Source organism: Strix aluco, chromosome 2 (genome assembly GCF_031877795.1).
Source record: "Strix aluco isolate bStrAlu1 chromosome 2, bStrAlu1.hap1, whole genome shotgun sequence".
NCBI classification, from domain to species: domain Eukaryota; kingdom Metazoa; phylum Chordata; class Aves; order Strigiformes; family Strigidae; genus Strix; species Strix aluco.
In genome coordinates this window covers 66651836-66676237 of record NC_133932.1, presented here as the reverse complement: position 1 = coordinate 66676237, position 24402 = coordinate 66651836, and the positions used below count along the sequence as shown (strand labels likewise).

General features: G+C 40.6%; 1 protein-coding gene across 1 annotated transcript in view; it reads left to right on the top strand.

Annotated features, from left to right (window-relative positions):
• RFX8 (regulatory factor X8) overlaps positions 1-24402 on the top strand; it is a 33511-nt gene that overhangs the window by 5529 nt on the left and 3580 nt on the right. Inside the window, 14 exon segments of the mRNA XM_074815101.1 lie at positions 446-507; positions 2408-2494; positions 6545-6607; positions 8167-8230; positions 9236-9370; positions 9455-9529; positions 10046-10159; positions 10808-10958; positions 12400-12458; positions 17153-17309; positions 18846-18940; positions 20079-20193; positions 23675-23794; positions 23797-23893. Coding sequence (XP_074671202.1) covers positions 446-507; positions 2408-2494; positions 6545-6607; positions 8167-8230; positions 9236-9370; positions 9455-9529; positions 10046-10159; positions 10808-10958; positions 12400-12458; positions 17153-17309; positions 18846-18940; positions 20079-20193; positions 23675-23794; positions 23797-23893 — 1394 coding nt within the window.

The following is a 24402-nucleotide window of genomic DNA, read 5'->3' as shown; positions in this document are numbered from 1 at the left end:
TCAGGCCTTATCCTGCAAGTACTTCTGGCAAGAGTGAGTGGGTAGGCGAAGTCCCTTGTGTAAGTCCTACTCGAATGAGTAAGGCTTGGAGGACTGGCAGAGTACTGGAGAACCATGGCACCTTCAATTCCCCTAGCTGATATACCCCACCTGACTGTGGGTGGTCTCCTCATTTGTGCACTGACCATGTTTCAGTGCAAGGTAAAACAGAGTAGTCTAAAAAAATTCCTGAGGGAGGTAATCCCTTAAATTACTTAGGTTTTGATCCACAAAAGCCTGATTGAGTTCAGTTCAACAGTTACCATTTGAGAGGTAAGAACAGGTATTAGCCTGCAAATGATGGAAAGCAAAGGAAGTGATTAAGGAGAAAAAAATGTAGCCGATATGTTTTCATGTTTTAGAATGAATTTGCCAAGCATCTCTAATTTTCTGTTTGTTTTTTCAGTTTATTCGGTTAGTTTTCCCAGGTCTGGGGACAAGAAGACTGGGCTCAAGAGGGAATAGCAGGTATTGGTTTTGCTTCCTTCTGTTTAAATAAGCTATTTATAACTGTTCTAATAACATTTTAAAATGGCTGAATGTTCAGCTCCAGCACTGTAACACAGCAGCTGAATTTTTGGTTGCAAGTCTGTAATACATGGCAAGATCCAAAGTGATTCATGATGTCACCAACTACATTAAAATAGAGTTAATTCCATGAGAATTACAATGTCAGAGCTGCTTTGGTAGGGCATAAGCTCCAGATCAGACTGGTTTTAAAAAAAATAGAGTTCCAATTTGTACTGGCTATTGTACTGTACCGCATGGCTTGCATGAGGCATCTGCCAGACATCACAACCTTACTCAGAGCTCTTGAGACACCAGGGCAGAAAAGGCTGGCTCCAGGATGCACGGGGGTGGCAGCCGCTTAATAATGTCTGTGTTGTGCTTTTCATCCTTTCACATATCTGTGGAGTGACCCAGCAGGTACTGGTGGTCAATGGAAATGTTGTAAACAGTTGAAAACCATTTAAATCAGACCACCTCAGATCCTCCTCCTACATGTGCTTTCTTTTCTTTTCCCTCTCTTCTAGAGCACAGAGAGTTCAATACTCTTTCATTGAATCAATGTCCAAACTTATAATCACACTCTGAACATCCAGACTGGAAAAAAGGATGTTTTAAGGGCATTGAGACTCAGTAATTTTACAAGAACTTTGAGTAGCTGTCAGGTATTGGCTTTGAGACTGACATGCCCTTACTTGATCTGAGACTTTTCTCCACTAGTCTGGACTTGCTTGATCCAGCAAGATCCTTTATTTTGGGAGTGCCTCACCACAGACACTCCCAGGCTTCTCCTCATAGCTTGCAGGATTTGGGACAGTGCATGACAGTCCCCAGCCTCCATGCTTTCTCTTCCCATCAGCAGAAGGTTACCATCTGCTGGCTGCCGGTGGCCCAAAACCCCTGCACGGGCGGCTCCCCTGGCTTCCCAGGGACCCAGCCTAGGAAGAGCCAGCTGGTAGCCTCTGGGTAGCCCGGATGGCGACTCCGCTGCTCACCAAGATCGGGATAAACCGTAGAGAAGATCTGGCAGGTTTCTTGGCTTTTAGCTTGCCATGACCACTGATGGGCCAGCCAGTCCCTAAGCTACTGTGAATGGCTGTGAAACAACTACACTAAATCCTTCAACGTCCATGGAGATACGGGGTCCTCTACCAGCTGAGACTCTGGTCCCTGACTTCTCTAGCTGTCGTCTACAAATCTGTTGCGCCCCATTCACTGGCTTAAGCTTTTTCCATTTAGGAGAAAGTATCATTCCAGGAGAAAAACTGTTAAAAAAGAGTTTGTGAAGAGTTTGTGCAATTATCTTCTGTTAGGGAAAATAAATTTACAAGATAATTAAAAAAAAATGTAGCTTTTTTTACTTGGCCTTTTCTTGTTTAAATAGAATGGTAACCTGCTTTCAAAGGAGGAATATGAATTATCTGCTGACTTGTTGAAAATCATGATTGTCTGTAGCAGCCGAAATAACGAGTCAGAGTGCTCTCTTTTTTTTTCTGCAGGGCAGGGGCCGTTTATTCTTACAATAGTACATACTTATGCTCTCGCCAAAGCTCTTACTTCATAATTAGCAAATCAGCAATTAGACAGCTATCAACCTTTTCTCCTATCAACATAAGACCACTTTAACACGCGCTGTGCAGACCAATCAACTTCTTGTTCACGCGCTGTTCACGCAGCAGTAACTTTTCACAGTTCAGTGTTGCAGCTGTCCGTTGTTTTTCCCTGCCACCTTGGCACAACTCAGCGGTTTCTTATCTTTCTTCCAAGGCCTGTTTCTCATCAAAGCCCTTCTCAGGGGTTGCGCAGAGCTGACAGGCCGATGTCTCTCCCACAATTGTCAGGGGTTTTTTTTATTTTCCAGGTATTATTATGATGGAATAGCTATCAAGAAGAACTCTTCCTTTTATGCACGCTATTGGTCTCTTCTGTGTGAAAAAGAGTATCACAGGTTTGGTTTTTAAAATGTTTTAATCATAAAAAGTCATATGACGGTCTATATATTGTCTGTCCATAGAAGTCTGTAAATCATTTTTTGAACACTGACAATAGTATTATATTTTTCTTACTACTTTTCTTTAAGTTACTTTTCTTACACAATAAAAGTGCTGTGCCATTAAGTGCTGCACCCTAAATGTGCCCTACCTAATCAGACTTCCTTGAATTGGATATTTTAGCCCTGTAGATCTTAAGAGCAGGAACTCGTGCCAAACCTAAAATATATATTGAGACTCTAATATATATTATATATTAATATAATATGATATAATATAATATAACATAATTATATACTATATTAATACATTTCATATATATATTAATATATAGCATTAATATATTCAGACTCAAAGTGGGAGCTCAGATAAACATATTGAAATCGCTTCATGACATTGTAGCACCTTCCTTATTAAATAGTGGGCTGAAGAGACATGTATTAAAAGTATAAATGACTGCACTGTTTTGAAATGCAATCATGCTATCTGGGTTTTTTTACTACGTGACACAATGAGGCATATTACTTCAAAAATACTTCCTTCACTTTGTTTTAAAAATTCGATTTTAAAATCACCTCTTGTAAGGGAACAACAATGAAAAAATGTATGAGTATAAACTGATTGAAAAAAATAAAAGTCTAAAAATAATTGATGAATGTAAGATACTTTGGCAGCCTAAGCTGTAGACATGAGCATGGTCTGGTTGTGGGCAGGCAAGGAAGAGCTCTCATGGTTAAGCTCCTGGTTGAGATAAATCACAGGCTTGCGTTTCTCACCAGAAAGCAGAAAGGGAAATGCTGCCACTCCATAACAGTTTTACACTCCTTTTAAGTGCACAGGAGAAGAAAAATAGGTGCAGCCAATGCCTTGGACTTTGGAGACCAGGCTTGTATCCTCACTTTTACAGACTAGTACATTACTTTGATGTATGGATGGATAAATTCTGTACTTTGTTTTCCATTCTTTAATATGGAGATATAGTATTTTTCTAAAGCATGAATGTTAGAGGTATACAGGTCAGCCCATTAAGCACCCAGGTATTCTAGTGATGATGAAACTGTTTCAGTGTCTGTGATATTTTATACTACAGTTACTTAATTGAGTGCATGTTCTGCAAGAGCATGTAAAAATTATACCCATAGGTTTGTTGCCTTTCTCCGTGAGTTTTATAACAGAGTAGTGTTGCAGAAGTCCATAGAGTGACAATGGTAAAGAATGGGACAGGGTAGAGGATCCGGTTCTGCAGATAATCAAGTGGCAGTCGGTTGTTGTGAGACCAAACAAATTATTCATAGGCAACTCAAGGATCATTTCCTATGAGACTCTTACTGAAGTGTTATTCCTCACTACCTGTGCACTCAGTATAACCAGAACAGGCCTAAGATTTGACATCCATAATGAGGAAAGGTGTTGGCCACTGTTCAAAGAACATTGCAGGTCTCTGGCTGAGTCTCTGATGGTCTTTCTTCTTCAAGGAAAGAAAGGTGTTTCCCTGCAACGTCACTTGAAAACATCAATCTTGCTGGGCATAGTAGGAGAGCTGCTAGTTCTGGTCATAGATAGATGAGAGAGAAAATAGAACAATTCGAATTGTTGCTCTTTTTCCTCCCAGCATAGAAACATGAGGAAAAATTACAAAAGGTAGGAGGAACCAAGGAAGCGATGTGGGCTAGGTGCAGAAACAAGGACTTTAGTCATTGTTGGGAGCCAGAAGCACCACATATGCCAGCACAGCTTGTGTCCTTGGCCCTCCTCATGGAAACCAGCCATGCTCTCTGATGGGCTGGGGAACACGCTGTAGCCCATGCTTAACCATGGAGGAGCTGCTGCACTGTCTGCAGGCCTCCCTTTTCTCCACCAGCTGCCAGAGGTGCTTGCCCAGACACCTACTCCTAAAAAAATATATTTAATTTGGTCAAACCAAGGAAAAAGAGGTGTATTCCAGGGAAAGGGCTGACATCAACCAGCCATCTAGAGATGCTGATATAGTTTCTTGAGATAACTTCCCAGATTTAAAAAAAAAAATAATCAAAAGATAAAGATTGTATTCAGACAAAGATCATCTTTCTAGTTGCAATAGAAAAGTCTCTTAAGTACAAAATTATCTTGTCTGATGCTTCCTTCATTTAAGACAGTTATATGAAGTTACTAAGCTGTTGTGTGAAGCCAGACAGCTGAAATTAGAACTGAATGCAGCCACACGTCCCTGTCCCAAGCCAACATGCAGGCCCACAACACCTGGGCAGCTGGGTGCTACAGTTACTTCTTAGTGTCTGATAAAGGACAGCAAGAAAAAATGGAGAGAAAGCAATAAAAAGCACAAAACACAGCCAGAGAAGCATGAGTAACACAACTTTGAAAGAAATAATTAGGTCACATACAAAATAAGCAGCAGCTTCAACCAAATAAGTGAGTTTGTTTCCATCTGCAGTGAGTTTTGGACGTTCTTTGCAAATAAATAGGAACACATCAAGAAAATACCTCATCTCAGCAGGGTTCAGTACTTTTTGAAATGAGAATTAATTTTTTATGATCCAATAAAGTTGATAAAACCATCAATGCCAAATCTTAGGGGGTTTTTTAATTAGAAAATTGAAATTTAGAAAAAGAGTAATGAAAACTTGAAGACTTTTCTACCTGCAGGAACAACTTCTGTTCTCACGGAAGTAATCGTATAATTGCAGCAATTATCCTTAAAAACTTCTCAATTTTTGAGAGTGTGTTGGTGTGGAAATTTCCAAAATACAGTGAAGAAGATTTTTGATATACCATTTCAGTGCAGTCCAAATGCTGGCCTGTGGACCAGACCCTGCTAATGGGATATACTTCTCTGCCTTGTTGCCATTTCCCTCTGTCAGAGACAGGGGATGCCTGTTTCAGTAGTGAACATGTCCTAAATAACTATTGCTCCCTCCCATGCTTGAATAGAGTTCAACATGCAGATGCTTTTTCTGTTGCACCCACCTGAAGGAAAGGTGGAGCTGGGAGCCCGGTTGAGAAGCCAAGGCATCCACCCAGCCTGCAGGTTGGCGAAGAAAAGGATGGTTTCAAAACTATGATCCACTCTCTCTAATTACTGAAAAGAATATTTCTTGACCATATCGAGATAGCTGGCAATTGACATGGTGCTGGTAGTGAGGAACTAGACCCGTGAAGGATCTGGCAGGCTGGGAGCTGTGCTTGTTGGTGTCATAGAAATGGCAGTAAGATTATAATGGTTTGCCTTTGACTACAAAGAAGGCATTTGCCTTTTGATAGTAGCAGGGCCTCAGATGTATGAGTTGGCTGGGTTGGAATGTGTTCACACAAGGAGTCATGAGGATACAGCACCTGTGAGTCGGTTCATTTAGAAATCTTGGATTTTTTGAAGATATGTGTGCCACAGCTCTGATGATGATGTTATGAATGTAGTGTAAATAAACAACTGTAATCAATGAGGTGTCCAAATGTATTACGGAGATTTAAGGGAATATAGTATCTACTGATTTGCATTACAATAGGGTGCCCTCTAGGAATGGGAGGTTTGAGGACAAGCTTTCCCTAAAACAGTACTTGTTCTGGCTCAGAGTACAGCAGCATTAAAAAAATGCTAGCAAAATTTGGTTTTGTAAGAGTTACTTTACGATTCTAGTAATAGGGAAGGTTTGGGCTTCTGACTTTCTAGTGAAGCAAACCCATGATTTTTTAATAAAAAAAAATCTGATCTGATTCTAGCAAATTAGCTTTTCTAATCTCAGTCTAATCTGACAGTCAACAGCATACACATTCACAACCCTCCCTCCTTTCATTTTTCTTTTGTCCTTCCCATTCGCCTCCTCTGTTAGTCTTTTTGTCATCCCCACTATTGTATTCCTCATTTTAGCTCTAGTTCCCACCCCATAGCATCATCCAAACTCTGCAAGAGATATGGTGAGACTCCTTGTGATTTTGCCACCACCCATTTTCCCCTTCTCCCACCAACATCCTCTTTTGTGTGCTCTGTCTTTATTAAGCCTGTCTTTACCGAGGCACCGCTCTCCAGGGAAAGTGAGCAGCTCTGCCTGGCAGCTGAGCACCTCCGTGGGCACCGGGTGAGTCCAAACCTCATTTGCTAACAGTGGGAGCACATAGATGTTAGCTTTCCATAGGTATTTGCACGTAATCATCACTGAGCTCCCGTCTGGCTGCTGGGGCGCAGGAGGACCCACGCAGCACCCCTTCTCACACCTCGCCATCCCCGTGTCGGGGGGAGTGGGGAGCCAGCCTGACGCGGGAGCCAGCCCACTGGAGGAAAGCAATGCTGATATGTGTTGCCATAGTAGCAGCAGAAGAAGATACAGCTGGCCGCCTTCTCAGGGAGAGCAGGAGCTGGAAAATATTCATTAATTTTGTTTCACAGGCTTTAGAAATCTGCAGGAAGGACCCATTTCAAAGAAGGGTTATGAAACATTTCTACTTACACATTCTTCCCTTTGTCCACCCACCAACCCTAAAATATCTGGGAGAAAGAGTCAATAGGGTTCCCAAACATACCCAACGTGAATGTTGTACCCTGCATTGGGCAGTCAGTTTGGTTGTTTCTCTGGAGCACTACCTTCATGGCAGAGAGCAGTGGCGGAGGGAAAGGTAATTTTTTCAGGTGGCAAGTGTCAGTCCTATGGACAGTAGAGAAGTGAGAGGAGGCATTTTAAGTGGCTTGAGTTTTCAAGCAGATAAGCTGTTACATTTTGTCCTCTGTCCCTTCAGGACGTATGGTGGTACCCTGGTTTATAATACATGACAGCAGTGAAACCAGCACCCAGGATCTGATTAGACAGCCTGAGTGTTGGCAGTCACCAGTGGAAGCACATTTTCTACAAAGCCCCTGCCTGTCACCCTTCAAAACAGCCAAGTCCAAAAGGACCCTGGAGTTTGAAATGCCTTCACAGACAGCGAGCAGGTGTCAACAGCAGATGGGGGCTTGACTGGAGGAATCCAACTCTCACAGCACGTCCCTTTTACTAGCAACATTGCCTCTCCCTCCTGTAGGATTAGCCTCAGCAAAACAGGCAGGGAGAGAGGTAGGAGATGGTGAAGCAAGAAAGCAGTCTATTGTGCCTGCATCCCTGGCTTTTCAGCCAAAAGCCAGTGGCCAAGCCTTTGCAGGTCCAGGTGAATTCTGACCGTGTGGAACATCATGGCATGTTTGCAAAGTAAATGGGGAAAGTCAGAAATGAAATGCCATCTAAACTGATACAGGGTGCCGAAAATTTAATAACTGTGAAATCAAAGCACAAGGATGATTATGCTTTCATTATTTGCATGTTTATCATTATTATTATCATTCCAAATGAATTGCAACTCCAAATACAAACCCACTATTTTGGTGCAAGATGTTGGAAGACATTGCACTGTTAAATGGCTAATACCTTGCCATCCTTATAATGAATGGTTCAGTTTTATCTTAAAATTAAGAAATTGGTCTTCAGACTCGTTAGAAAATCATGGGGCTGCTGAATGACAGGAAGGAGAGTGGGGTTTGTTTCCCAAATGTGATGCTCCAATCTAGTGCACTTTATCCAGTTTGAGCTCATTTTCTTACTAAATACAGAATAAATTGGTGGGGTTTTAAAGTTTTTTTTTTTTTTTTCTGTTGTATATTTTACCACAGTGGAAACGCCTGCAGTTCTGGAGATGCAGCTGGTTACAAGAGAAATAGCCAAAAAAAAAGAACAGTGAGTTTCGGATACATTAGACTTATAACAAAATGTCTATCTGTGTGTTTAATTAGAACTGCTATATAATAGGTCCTGATGAAATGCAGTTAACCCATCATCTTCTTCAACATAATCTTTGTCTGCATAATCTCACTAAATGCTTACTTCCCCCACTCCTACTTCACCTGGTAGCTAAATATTTTTGTCGTCTTAACGTCAGCTCAAATAATTTTATCTGTGCTGAGATTGTGGCTGACAGCCCAGGTTTTGAATATTATAGGAGTTAGTGGGGTACAACCTTCCATGCCTGAGGCCCGCAGTAACAGACCCTCATGCTGCTGAGCCGGTGTCTTTTCAGCGTGCTCAGAGTCTATTGGCACAACAAGTATTTAAATACTAGGAAATGATTAACAAAAAAGAGCACAACCCCTGCTCACTGAAAAGGGCAGATGCAAGACTAACCTGTGGCCGTTTCCCCATAAGTGTGCTGTCATGGGATGGCTTGACACTGGGGTTGTTGGAAGTCAGCCAGCAGAGCATGAGCAACAAAATTATGTGGACCAAAGTGAGGAAAAAAGGAGAGACTGGATATCTGTCTTATTTTTACGGAGCACTCGGGTACAGTAATGAGTGCTCTGAAGTGGATGTAATGACAGCTGATGAGGAATGTGCCGTCACCCCGACAGCAGAGCCAACTATCTGCAGCCTTATTTAGAAGGTTACAACTGTGACATGAGTGCTATAGAAAGAAGATATGTGGAAGATATGTATAGCATTAAATATTCACTGGTTTTGAAAAGAAATTCATGTACTGTTTAGGATTTAAATATTTAGTCAGCCATGCTTGTTTCTTTCATCCACCCCTACTTTCTAAAAAAAAGGACAAGCATTTCTCTGAAGAAATACATCTTATTAAAAAATCATGTCATACAATTTCAAGAAAGTACTTAATACTTTTAACATAACTGACAAGATAATTATGATTTTTTTTTTATTGTTCAAAATAAATCCTGATTCATTGAGAGCAAGAATTTGCACTGTTCTCCATCTGTCATTTATCTGAAGACTGAACAAGAGGGATTTCGGTACCCTTGGCCTGAATTCAGCATATTCTATCTCTGGGAGCAAGAGCTAGGGAAGAAATACCCCTACGAAATGGTACGTTCAAGTATTTGATCAGCAAGTGAGTTAGCTCTTTGCCTGTGTGATCTTTTTTACCCTTTTTTTGGTTACCTTCTCCAGGTACTGCTTGCCAATGAATACTGCAGCCATTGTCAAGATATTTTACATATGGTGAGAAAGAGCGAGCTTGATAAGGTATGCCTTTGATTTAATAACACTCATTCTGATGACAGCAAACAATTCTAAGGATAAAATTGTTTCTGTGTAGCTTATTGATAGTTTGATCTAAGGTAGGTGATCATTTATAGATAAAAGGAGCATTCAGTCAAATTATTTGGGAAGTCTTAATTAACACAACATGCTCTGAGAATCTGAGTTTGTAGGCATATCCTGAGCACTCCAGGCACATCAACAGGTCTGAGCCCAGCACAAAACACAAGGCCATGGACACATACCTTTCATTATATCCACATATCCATGGCACAATTCTTTGTTTCTCTCTTCTTTCTTATGCTGCCTTGTGAGGTTCAGCTTGTTACCCCAGGATGCTTCCACTTATGCTGGAGCCTGGCCAGGATGGGGCCAGGCAAAGAGCCCAGCTCCACTGTCATTCTTTTGCTTCTGTGCTTATCTGTGTTCTCGTACTGAATTACACTTCACCTTTCACAAGTGTAAAATCAGTGAAAATTCATACAGGACTTTGTGCGACAGGTGGAAGACTGTATCATGTCATTCTGGAGGTCTCTTCAGCCTGAAAGAATAGCACTTATGTCCTTGACAGATGTATGCCAGCTGTTCAAAAGCTATGATAGGCAGCTATTCAAGGTACTGTAAGCACACTTGTTTGTTGTAATTACGTTATTACGTGTTTATGCCTTTTTGGTAGCTCTACCTGAGGAGAAGAGCCAGCTGTTTCTTGCATGCTGTACAATGGGATTTTTGTTTATACCTCAAGTTTGTTCTTTGACTTTTTCTGAGACAGCACAGTATGGATTTTGAAAGGAGACAGTGGAATTTGAGATAACTTCCATTTTTCTACTATATATTCCTTTGAAACTCCCTAATATCAATGGAGTATGCTGTTATAAATGTGGTCTGTGGTTCTGGCATGAGGTTATGTGATTGAAATTTTGACTGATAACTGTTTTCCAAATTACAAGAGTTATTTTTCCTTTGAGAACACTACTGCATTTCTCGGCGACATTCCATGTAGAAATATGCAGTTTTATGATCAAAATAATTTGATTCTTATTTACAGCAGGTCATTAAGTAGTGTCTAGTAATTAATTCAGAAAACTACATTTATTGTTAGGATCTTTTTCCTTCTACTAATAAAGGTAGCTTAGCTATTGTTTAATTGGAAGAAAAAAACAGGCTTTTTTACAATTAAACTATCAATACAATTTTGTTTCATTCAGCTGTAAATATCTGTAGTACACCAATCATGTGCAGCTCCATGAATTTGTATTCTAGGAAATGGAGAACATCCTACTTCATGATTTCTTGGAGGAGGTGCCTGTGCAACACATGAACTCAATCAGATTGTTCAGTAAAAATCTTGAACTTTGGCTCCTTAATGCTTTGGAAGAGTTTCCCTTACTGCTCCAAACATCCAAATCTAAAGGTACGTGTGAGTAATAGAGAGATTTTCATAAAACAATCTTTGCTTAAACTGCAGAGAAGATTGTATTACAAGACTCTTACAGAAACGATTTTAAAAACATTTTTAGCTGATGTAACCAATAGTAGTGAGGACTAGAGTTGTTGGGATACAGTTGAAAATAAATAGTCTCAGATAATATGTGAGAACAAATTTAAGACAAAATTATTCCCAATTCATGGTAAATTAAAGTGTACTTGAATCTTTTTAAAGATCTGTCTCTCGCCATGATCGCTTTGGCTGTGTAGATGACTGAATAATACGCAGTCTGCCCTCTGAAATTTAGGTATTGTTCTGTCTCTTCACCTTGCAAGTGGTTTTATGCAGATAAATTAATTAATGGCTATAGTGCAGTTCAGTATAAAGGGAAAAAAAGCCATAGTCCCATAGGGAAACTATGACTCTGTCATTAGAGGAGGATTTGAAATAATCTGTACTATACAAAGGTGTGTGTATTTGTAAATATGTACATACATACATACAAATATTTATATACGATGCTGAAGATTCTGGCTAAAACATGATGTTGCTCAGTTGCTCATTGAGGGAAGACGAACTCCTCAGTTGGCAAAGCAGGGCTCCTGTGTAGAAAAAAGATTGTATTAGCATTCATATGCTCAAGGAAGACTTGCAGACAGTCTTAATTCTGGCATTTCTTACATTTGAATGCTTGACAGAGCAAACTTAGTAATGTGTTTTTAACATGTGTGTGCATGGAGGTATATGTAATTAATCAGCTGCAAACCTTTGTATATACATCCTGGTCTTTCTGGTTTGTACAAACCTCAGGGAAACAGAAATTTTCACTTGAAAACCATTGTCTGTCTACAGAAGTTCGTAAGTTGCTTTATATTCGATTTTCCTGTAACTAAGAATCAGTTATTTTATATTTTATTCTTAAAAAGGATATTCCTGGACCATGCTTGATATAATTACAACACATTATAAACAGGAGAAAATAGAACCAAAGAAACCAGCTACTACTAACAGTGCTACAGAATTATAGATGCATAAAGGTGTAACTCTAAGCCCTCTGAACAAAATATAGGAGGTTTAAAATTAACGTTTCCTTCATTCACCTTAAACCACACACATAAAAGAGTATTAGTCTTGATTAAGAAGTATTTAATGTAAAAAAATATTGGAACGATTTTTCCTGTGTGTCATGGGTTAACAGATTTGCAGTGAAGGAAGAGTGGTGACCTGGGCAGCTTCTGCTTGCGAGCTTTAAACTGCAAGGGTCCCCAGCCCATAACGCTGGCTCAGTGCCCCCTCTGTGCTCTTCGCTAGCCTCCGTAGCTCCCCTAGGGATCTACTTTCTAACTTAAAAGATCTGTCTTCATTAACATCTTTTAGACTGTAAAATATTAATGATATGAAACATCTGCCTCTTCTTCTTTAACAGAAGTTACAGTGTTTATAAAAAGACTCAGGAGAAAGACAGACCTTTCTAACATTGCCAAGGTATGTTCCAGAATCTGTAAAACAAAAAAAACTGGGCATCTCATTCACTCAGGCAGTTTGGACTATTTATGAGATGCTCCACTGTAGGACAACAGCAGCAGCACAAGTGTTCTTAGCTGTATACTGACCATGGTCCAAATCACGCTCACCCTCCTACCCATCTCTTCCCACACCGTAAGTATGCTGAGGGGGCCGTTTCCTCCCTCTGGGTTCTGTGACAGCCTCTGAGATATGGTCAGTGGTCCCATATGGAGAGGAGAACACAGTAGCTGGAAGGGTCAGATGACAGTTTCCAGTATCCTCGCTCAGCCATGCCAAAGCCAGTCAGATAGGACATGCTGGAGCTATTCTAAAATTGGTTTTATGCAGCAGCCTGATCACTCTCTATGACGAGTGCTGCAGCAGCCTGCACAAGGGAAATCGCTAATATGCTGGCTGCAGTGAAGCTGCAGGGTCGGGGAGCAAGCCATGAAGTCTTTAAGGGCACAAGACCCTCACCTTTTTCATGGATCCCAGGGATCAGTTGGCAAAATCTTCTCCATCCTCTGGCCAGACAGTGTTGGAAAGAGCACTGCAGGGTAGCATCCTCTGAACTTTGCTCCTCAGGGCCATCACTCAGATTGGCTTTTTTCCCTTGGGAAGAAAGAGACAAAAATCTCTCTAACAATTAATATCTCTGCCTGCTTTTTGTTCTACAGTATCATTCTTCTCAGCTACAGAGATGTATCCAGGAGATGCATTTTTAACCTTTTGAACACTGCAAAGTAAATTGTTTCATTCAGTGCTGCATTATTATGAGGGGTTGCACCCTCTCTGCAGCGTTCCTTCCATTGGTGTCCTTTGGATACTTCCAAAAGCTTGGGTTGTGAGGTGGTCCAGGCCATGACAGAAGAGATAGGTCACAAATAAGGAAGAAAGCAGAAGAGAACAGGTGGTCTATGGTGGTATATTCTCTCCTCTCCTTGAAACAGCAAGTACAAGATTTTCCCAACATGCCGCCTGGCTTAAATCACTACATTGTGTCCCCACAATAAAGGGGAGGAAGGAAGCGAACTGTGGCTTCTTGGACTGCACAGCAGTGTCACATTCTTCCTTAATAAATCACAGAATCATAGAATTGTTTGGGTTGGAAGAGACCTTAAAGATCACCTAGTTCCAACCCCCCTGCCATGGGCAGGGACACCTTCCACTAGACCAGGTTGCTCAAAGCCCCGTCCAACCTGGCCTGGAACACTTCCAGGGAGGGGGCAGCCACAACTTCTCTAGGCAACCTGTTCCAGTGTCTCATCACCCTCACAGCAAAGAATTTCTTCCTTATAGCTAATCTAAATGTACCCTCTTTCAGTTTAAAACTGTTACCCCTTGTCCTATCACTGCACTTGCGGATAGAGTCCCTACCCACCTTTCCTGTAGGCCCCCTTTCAGTACTGGAAGGCCGCTATAAGATCTCCCCAGAGCCTTCTCTTCTCTAGGCTGAACAACCCCAACTCTCTCAGCCTCTCCTCATAAGGGAGGTGCTCCAGTCCCCTGATCATCTTTGTGGCCCTTCTCTAGACTCGGTCAAGCAGGTCTACATCCTTCTTATGCTGGGAGCCCCAGAGCTGGACACAGTACTCCAGGTATCTTTTATTTATGGGAAAACTTCATCACCAGCAGAATACAAAACACATACATCACTTACTTTAAAAAAGTTTTAAAAAATAAAAATAATAATGCACAAGGATGCATAGGTTGACTTCTGTGAAGTGTTGAGCACTTGCAGTTCCCATTTACTGCAGCAGCCCGCGGAGATACTAAATACTTTAAAAGCTCAGCTTCATGTGCTTCTAAACAGTGCTTCTTATGCACTGAAGAATGTGATCCAGCAAGACTGCAAATACCAACTACTCCCAGTCATTTGCATTTGACTTACATACTCAGACTTTACATCACCCTCCTCTGCTCAAGTCATGATGTCAAGGTGCTTGCTGGTTGTAGCTTTTTGATTCTTCCCTGCCTATTCCTAATGTGCAGAAAAGCTGCAGAGAGTCAACGCTGAATTTACACCCTCAAGATTTAGGGCAAGAGAATTGCAGCCTAGTTGGGGGGGAATTCTCTAGCAGTGGCCTCTGGCTGCTTTACATCCCCTTTACACTGTTTAACCAGCACAAAGTGAACCTAGCAGACCTGAGAGTCAGGGTCAGATCTGTGCTTACAGCTGAGCACATTCTGAGCCTGGTTCTTGTTCATGTTAATGAGCTCTTGGCCCTGTTCTCACAAGTAAATGATGTTTGCACCTTCTCTAGAGTCTCCTTAAAATACAAGGGAAGGGCAAAGGAGTTCCAGTGTATGTGATGATTAGTCCCATTGGCAATTTAAAAACAATAGTTTCGATAAGTGAAATTACGTAAGTCCCGTAAATGAGCATCCCCATAGTCTTTCAGCAGTCACATAGGCTCTATTACAACTTCTACGAGAGATTTTGCCAAAGCCATGGATACTGGGCTCCAGAAAAACAGGGTAGGAAACAAATACCAGATAAACATTCTCCTGCAAATGCATCCTCCTGTTCAGTGAACACCAGAAGATGTTTAACCACAGGTGTTTAAAATTTTCAGCATGTGAGAAACATGCAGATGCTTCGAGGGGAGGTGGATGTCCCTCAGAAAGGACAGCTAAGTGTTTTAGTCAGTCAGACATGATCCTAGGCTTGTGTAGACTTGTATCCCATTTGCTCTGGTGGGCCTCATTAGATGCTCATGTGAAGTGGGTATAAGTAGAGTAATTGATGCCTCACTCTTCCTCCATTGTACTCTCCTGACTTCCAGCAACCTGAGATGAAGGTTATATCCACATCTTGGTATTTAATAGCTTGATTTTGGTATCCAGAACATCTTGGGGTAGTGAGTTCCAAGGTTTGATGACTTGTTGTGTGAAAAAATACTTTCTTCTATTATTTTAAAATTTCTACCCTTCTTCATGGAATTCTCCCTGCAAACCTCCATCAGATCCTTCCTCAGTTATTTCTCTTCAAAGCTAAAGTTTATCTCATCTTCTCACATAGGAGTCATTTGATATTTCTAATCATCCTTCCTCAGTTTTCTCTGTCTAAAATGCACCTGGAATTTCAACTAGAGAATGATGGTCAAAGCAGGTGAGAGTGCTCCTAATGAGAAGTACTACAGAGGAGCTTTGCAGTTGCAGCCTCTGAATGGTGTAACCACACCTTCCCTTGTACAGTACTTTGCAATAATTCAGCCACCTGGTGAGAAAATAGGAATAATTTTGTCAGGGTCAGCATTCAAAAGAAAAAAAAGTAACTTTCCCATCATGTGTAGGTAAAGCGGGCTGACAGCTGCTACTACCTGGATATGCAGAAGTAATTAGAGCATAAAAAGGTGCAAATTCCCTACGAGAAATTATGCTTGTCATTTTCTGGGGCTGATTCCTGCCTCTGGTAAGCTGTATTTAAGTGTTGTCAGAGCTGGCTCTCAGTCATTTAGAGAATTGTATTTAGTATGGTGAAGTGCAATGGCTAAAGGGACCAGTCTAAACCACTGGGGCATGGAGTCGGGTGCTAGCAGTGTACTGAAGGTGCTGCCCCTGGTAGTGTCAGGTGTTCATGTTGGAAGCAGCAGCTCTTCTTCTGACACTGGAAACTCCAAGTAAAACAAGTAAAAAGCCTTTGTCTTTAACTTCACTGAAGGGGATTACCGAGTAAGAATCAGAGTACTTTTGGTATTTTGGTAAAGCTAGCAGAATGATGAAAAAGAAAAATGGCTGTACTGGGAATTATGTTTGCAAACAAATAGGCAGTCACATTCACTGCTGCTTGTGGGGTCATGATAAGCACCTGGTGAATGGGATTTGTTAAAATGTTTATGAATCTGGAAGTTTTTCTGAATTTTACAAAAAATATTTTTCCTCTGGAAGGCCCAACTGGACATGGATTATTCATATAAAACCGCAAAATTCAACAAAGGCTTTAGGATCTTACTGACTTCTGTATGGAAGTGAGAGACTAAATGTATGGACTAACAAATTTCAATGGATTGAGGTTTAAATTCCTTCACTGTTTTCATCATTTCATCAAGAATCTGAAGGAATATTGTGTGATAATAGCAATTAATGAAAAAAAAAAGTGAAGAGATGAGGATCAAATGTTAAGCTGAAAATTGTTTGCAATATCTATGTGAGTAATACTTTTTGGGACAAATATGAAGCCAGATTTGTTCATGAACGACTCATAAGCAGACAAATGGGATAAAATCCCAACTAAGATTAACTAATACCGTATTTCTAATGTTATTTTTACTTGACAAAATTTGCCTTTGAATTTAATTGAAACAAGTACTAAGGACAGGTAACATCGAGGAAAAGTCAGCCCTGATACACCATGTTTTAGACAAAAATACCGTTATTTGAAGTAACTATAATAACTCCAGGCAAAACCGATTGCCCAGGCAGTTGCCCAGATACTTCAAGCATGTTAGCCTTGTCTGCTACATCACAGACAGCAACACAGAGCGTCATTGAAAATAATATCTCCCAGAACAAAAAACGCTTGAAGACATCTTAAGATTCATCTCCCTTATTTTTTTTCCCCAATTTGGAGACTGGTTACATAAAGTCTAGTACTGAATAAGGAAAGCTTTTTGACCAAGTTAAGGGCTTGAGAAAATGAAAGGCATTAACTGTTTTCTTATTATCTATAGACAGTGAGAACAATCTTGAACAGCCACAGCAAAGTCACTGTTCTGCGATCAGAATTGCATTCTGCCATTGATCAGGGATTTCTGGATGTGCCTGGAAACTTCTTTCAATCGAAGCTTAGGAATCCAGAGGAGCTGCAGAATGACATAGAACTCAAATGTAATATTTTTTTGCTATATTTTCTGTCTATCCACTTAAGCCCTTGCTTGCCATTGTTAAAGCTCCAGCATTTCCTCTTGTTTATTCATGGCATCTGCCCTAATGGGAAATACAGACTTGCTGTAACCCGAAGTACTGGAAAAGAGCCAATAAAATTGAGAATGGAGCATGTAATACTATTCTTTTAACTTTAAAGGTTAGGAATGAAAGGCTTTCCGTTCTGACTCTCTCTTAAAGCTTTCTATGGCAGCAGGAGGGGGGTTTGTGTTACTAAATGATGTATCTTCCAGAAGGTTGACAAACAGGGATATTAATTTTTTACCTTTTTCTTTGACAAAAAAGAAGTTTCCAAGAGTTGCATTTCTCAATTTTCCTCTGTTATTAATCAAAGTACACAAAATAATTTCTTGTGGTCAGATTTTAAAATATTTTATGCTGAACTGGATGAGGACTATTGGCCTTTCGGCTTTCATGTCCTTTTGCTGTATTACAGCCTGTGGGATCGATGTGCTGCTGTAAATACAGTTTGTATGCAGCCATGACATAATGCATTTGCAAGCTTAATAAAAAGGGATGGGAATGTGATGGCAAATTAATTCTTAGATTAATGGGCTGCCATTTAAATTATTAGCAAGAGACAGGCAAGTTGGACTAGGCTGTGCATGGAACTGATGGGGGTAAACCTCAGCTCTTTGTTCCTGGCCCACCCCCGACTCACTCACTGACAAGGGATGTGCCACAGCCTTTCCATGACTCCTTTCAGTAGGAATAATAATTTGCCTTCTTCACAGAACGATCAGGAGAACCATTTAAATATTTATATACATTATAAAATCAAAACCACTGCACAGAACACTTTTATTACATTTGCTCATTATATTAATGATGATCTTACTTTTTCCAAGGTGGATTTATTGCATTCTCTGTTTTCATTGTTTTTCCAAACTGTTATTTATAATAAGCAAGGTTTCACAGACCCAATCTGTATGTCTTCTTGAAGGAATATATATCAGAAGGGTGTAAATTCAGAGAGGTGCCATAGTGATGTACCTTTTGGCACTGGTGGATTCCAATGTTTTGGGGGAACAGCTGCACTGATATGTGGCAATATTATCTATAATTCTGTTGGTCTACAGAATATTCTGCATTTTCTGTTATTGTTTTAAAACTGTTCTCTCCCCCTCAACAGATAAACCAAGATTTTTTCTTCTCAACACATAAAATCTCAGATAAGTAAGTTGGTATTGCTAACCAAATGCTAGCTTTCACATTGGAAGCGTTTATTCTTGACACCTTTGCCATGATGACTAGATCAGTGTAGATACGGTGGAAATAGACATAAATGTGAATTCTGACTGATTTCAAAGTGGGGTACTATTCATCAGTAAAGGAATGGTATATTAATCAAAATGCTATAGACAGATGTCTTAATATTTTAAGCTAAAGATAAAAGAAAAAAAAAAGCTAAAACTGCATAAACAAACCAAAAAGCAAGCCAATCACTTCAAGTAATGATCCTTCTTCTGTATTTCATAGGTTTGAACGACTTAATGTCTTTGCTGATACCTTACACAGATATTCGAGTTCTCCTGAACTGTGTGTCTTCAAATCTTCAGGCTTTTGTCATTCAGGTATAAAATTAATTTAATAATTTCAGAAAAGAAGGAGTGATCCCATCATTTATCCTGCTACATGCTGACTGTCACTAGTCTGCAGGAACTACATTGTACACTAGCAACCTGACCAGACTGCAGATTTGCATAAATACAATTTATGCATGCTGCAGAAAAAGGGGGAATTAATTGGAATACAAAATTCCATCTGTGCAAACAAACTACAAGCATATTTCTGCGCATATATCCACTCGGGCAGTTTCAGTATCTGCTCTCATTTCATAGACACATATTATAACAGTCCCTAATAACCCAAAATTCAGAAGAAAAATATTAGTAAAAATGAAGAGAACACTTCATGATTCTTGAAACTGTTGATTCAAGAAACTGTTGACTTTTAGCAGGTGGTAGGAGAGTGATAATTTCTAGTACAATGTCTCTAGCTCTTGTGAAAGATTCAAATATGATCATCCTTGCACATGTACCTTTCCATAGGTTACCAACTCTACCACCCCTGTTTCATCACTGATTCAGAATTAGCAATAGCCTGATGGTACCACTGCATTCAGTTGGTTGTCAGACCAATTAACTTGGGTCTGGGTGGTGGTAAAGTGTTTTTTTTTTTTCCCTTTCTGAAGCAGAGTAAACTGTACTTCTTTAGTTTGATTTTTTTTTTTTTTTTAAAATAAGAATAGCACTTTGCGGTTCAGTGATGCCTTCATCTCATAGAACCCTCATCTACCTCATGGGATGGTATAGAGAAGATGGAACGGGACTTTTTTCCTTGGGGTTCACAGTTATAGGGTATAAGTCAATAGACACAAGTTGCAGCAAAGAAAATTTCTAACAAAGAAAAAAAAAATTACCATGAAGGTAGTTAAGTATGGGAAGAGGTTACCCAGAAAGGGTGTGGAATCTCCATCCTGGAGGTATTCAGAACTTGACTGGACAAGGCCTGAACTAAGCTGGCCATGCTTTGAGCAAGAGGTTGGATTAGATGATGTCCAAAGATCCCTTTCAACTTATTTTAGGATTCTAACAAAAAACCTTCTTGTTCCACCTTTGTATGCAGTTTGTATGGGGAAATACTCTGCCACACAATAGGGAATTATTTTAACCAACTTTAACATAAAGCATTTTTTTTCTCTATCTGCAGCCAAGCAGGAGTAAAGAGGAGTTTAGAAAACTGGCATCGAATTTCCAGTTGAGGTGGAACTTCCTAGTGAGTGCAGTAAGCAAGGCTATGACCCTCAACAGTCCAGTCAGTTTTGGTGAGTAGGATCTTTGTGACTCTTATCTGACACTCCCCTTTCCGCCCTGAGATGGCAGAGGCACCAGATCATTTTAACTGACATAAATTCACACTACAGTCAATGGGGGCATCACTTCTTCCTACTCCCTTCCTTGCATCAGGCAGCACCATTCACCTGGTGATGTGGCTAGCCGGGTCAGGGAAACAAAACGATTAGCTTTCAGCAAGATTTGTTTTCTGATCCAAACTCTAGGGTGAGCATAACAGAGGAAAGTAGGAGCATGCAGCTGGAGATGGCGGGAAGGGCAGGACTCCCTCTTTCGGCAGAAGCCATCATTTGCCTGTGGAAATACGGGGAACAGCAGCCTGAGGTGTGAGCCTCTGCTCTCCCTCCCTTCAGGAGCTGCACACCCCAGCAAAAGGGTGTGATGGAGAGCTGGGGCTGCTAATATCCCAAACTATAAAAACTCCAGATCTCTCAAGTGATAGCTCCGTCCTTCATGTTCTTTCTGTATAACAAAGTCAGAGCAGAGCCACTGTGATAATTCTTGCCAAAAAGGCAATTACTTCCTCTGACAAGAGCTATATGATCCTTTTCCTTATACATTACACTGACACAAGTGCTTGCCTAGCCAGCAGCAAGCCTGTTTAAGGTGTTAAACTGACTGAAAAAGAGTCACTCCTTTAGCTGGGTTAGTTTTCTGTCTGTTTTAGGGCTCTGAGCTGTCAAGCATCAAATCCATCCCACACCAGTGCAAGGCAAGAGAAGCAAAGGGACTGTGCAGTCACATTCACTCAAAGTGGCTTGAAGTGGTACAACCACATCTTGAATCAGTTCAGTCTCTTCCATTTCTGTATTGCATCAACGCTACCTGCCTTTCTCTTCATTTGTAAGACCTTTCAGAGACTTGCTCTCTATTATTCAATCTGCAGAAATGCACCATCTCCTGTGAGCAGCATCTGATCCCAACCTGCATGAACCGCTTTTTAGATTTTCAAAGGAGCACCTTCATATTTTTTCTTCTGTTGGATGGAGCTTCACACAAATACCCAGAGAAAACCTCATTGTCTTCTTTGAAATTCCCCTTCAAAACTGTACTTTCATGTGTTTCCTACAAAGACATAACAAAGGGATATGTTAAGGTTGTTGCCTTTTGTATCCTTCAGTATTCTTCCCCTCCTAATGTCAGTGTTTGTGTATGTATGTGCGTACCCCTTTTCTGGATCTAGCTGCTACCTTTTGCCTTATATTTAGATTGCAAACTCTCTGCAGCAGGATCAGAGTTTTGTTCTGCATCCGCGGGGAACATAGTACAGTAGGGTCCCTTGTCCATCAGCTGCTGCACTACAGCAATAATAAAATAATCATTCCATTCTCTCTCTCCAGAGGAGTTCTGCACAAAACTCTCCAACATTACATGCAATATTTTGAGCAATGAGGAAATTAGGAATGAATTCCAAGGACAGCACTGGAAGCATAATGTTTGTTGAAATTCCCCACAATGATGAAATCCTCTTCCCTCTTTCCACCACAAGAAGAGTTTAATGAATTGCCTCCCTGTTCTGCAGTTGTCAGTGGCTGGGTACACAACTGATGGAGACCATCCCTTCCTCTACCAAGGCTTCCTTGAATTAGTTATAAATTATATTTTCATCCCACTTATGACAGTCTTCCTACTATACTTCAGTAACACGAAGATTGAATTCTCACATATGAGAGAGTTAAAAAATATCTTAAACCTTTCTCTATGATGCTCCAATTAATTTGATCATTATTATCTTCTTTCTTAATACTCTTGGTTCTTTAACATTTTGGGCTACATGACCTGTTAATGTCCCTTCTTTCCCATGTTTCTATTCTGGTAGGATTTCAGGTTTTAGTGGACAGGACTGAAACCGTTATGTTAACAAGCATCTGGTATAAAAGTTCTGTAGTCGGGGTCATCACTTTTCAGAAATTTCTTAAATCTCAGCATTTCTTGCAGGTATGGAGGGCATCCTGCAAGTTGAAATATGTAACATCCACATTGAGGAAACACACTTACTTAGGGAAATGTGTGAGTGTCATGTTAATGCAGTGTGCCTCCCCCCAAAATAAACTACATAACAGTAAGCGAAACCAAACCTACTTCAGTCTGGGGCTCTTTCCTTGGAGCTTGGCTCATCTGGCACACATAATATACTGGCATACTCACACCTCTAAATTTAGGATTGACTTTTACCCTCTTCCAGACCAGCCTCCACATGGGTGATGCCCAAGTGTGACCAGAGGAACCATGCAGTTACCCCCGCTGTAAGGCAGCAAGGGGCATGTGTGCTACAGAAGTCAGAGCTAATGGGACCTCTGCAGCTCTTTCAGCTCCACCTCTCCAGCAAATGTACTGCTATGTATCTCCATCACAGCCTCATGTCAGCCAGTACACCCCCATTTCCTCACCAGTCTCCCTTATGAGCCATTCAGGGATGTACTGAGCCATGCTGGCTGCACAGTGACCTGTGCATTCCTCTTTTGCAAGTAAGCTGATTCAACTTACTCCCTCTTCAAAACTGTGTCCTTCTGTATTATCCCAAGGGACAACTGGAGCAGTAGCTTTTGTTTCAAGCCTACTGTTATTGAATATATTGAAAACACCCGTAAGACTGTTAGAAACACTCACGGACTACTAGTGTCAGGTCTGTATAGTTTGAACTCCAAGTATAAAAGTCCCTTTCCTTTTCCAATAGATAAACAACTCATTCCACTTACTTTGCTATCATTTAAAGATGTGCAAAAGGACAAACAGCAGAAGCAGCAGCTTCTCAGACACATATAACATCAAAAAAGGCAGTATTTTTCATTTTTAAATCTCTGTAAACCTTGGTTGTCCATGTAAATTGTGGCGTCTCCTTGTTGATGTCCATGTAAACATTTTTGGGGGATGCAGAGGTGATGAATTGCTTGATGAATTCCTATCCAGATTTATGGCATGGAAGAAGACCTTCTCTTTACTGTAAGGGCTTTCAACCAAGGTATGTGTCAAAAGTCAATGTCCTCAGCAAGTCTCTCTTGGCTTTTAGCAGTTATGCCCCAAGTGCAAGGTACGCCATTTAATGTCACAGATACAGGACATACAGATGTCTGTAGGAAGGTTTGCTTGGGAAGAGGTGGAATGATTTATCTGTCCAAGGGGAGAAGGGATGATCTGTAGTTGTTGATAAGTCTTGTAGTAGCAGTGAATGTGGGGGAAGAACTTGAACAGGAAAGCGAATAAACACAAGTACACTTTCCCCTCTAGCTAAAAAAAGGAGAAAAGGTTTTTGCTTATGTTTAAAATCTGCAGTTGGTGCCTATTTTGCTGTGATACTTGAAAGTACATAATTTGTAAGTACTATTTGATGAGTGCTAGTATGCTACTTTGTCTAGCCCATTACTATAATGAAGCCCTTCAAAAAAGAACACACCATAAAGATAAGCAAATCAAGAGGTTGTTGAAATTATTTTTGTTTTTCTTTAAACCTAGGATCCTGGCATTTGTTAAATTTGCTACTCATGGATTTTGTGGCTCATGTTTTCCTGTCCTATATAGAGGAGGAGGGAGATGAAAGTTTCTGGGTCGCAAAGCAAAATGATTCCCCTGTTCTGGGGTTTACAAGCCCAGCCATCTCTGGGTCTATTTTGCAGAGGAGCAACCTCAAGCCAGTGCTCCACAGTGCTCCTACAGCTTTGATGCAGAGCCAGAGTAAGTAATTCTTATTAAGAAATTCAGATTAAGAAATGCTTTTCCAGCATTCTGAATGGTGGACACAGCCACAGGCAGCAAGGTAAAATACACATTAAATAAAACTTTTTTTAAAAAGTTATTAATTAGGTAAATCCAGAGGAATCAGGAGGGGTGTGGTTGTTTGGGGTTTTTTATGTGTGTAAAGTACAAGTAATGAAATCTAGGTTCACATGGAGCCATGTCCAATGTCACCGAAACCTCAAGCCACAAAGCATCCTCCACATCCCGCCCCCACCCCATGATCCTATCAAGGGACTGTAATCTCCACACCACCCACCTTCCCATCACCGCAGTTCCCTGGTTCTTTCCTTAGGTTTCCAGCAGACCTTTGGCAGTCCTTCATATTCCCCAAGTGTTGTCTAAGCAAGAGCAGCACTGTTCTGGTGGGTTGGGAGCAGCTTGTGGGCTAGCTGACAAACAGGCTGCATGTATTTATTGATCGGAAGAGACCATGGTGTGGTCTTTTC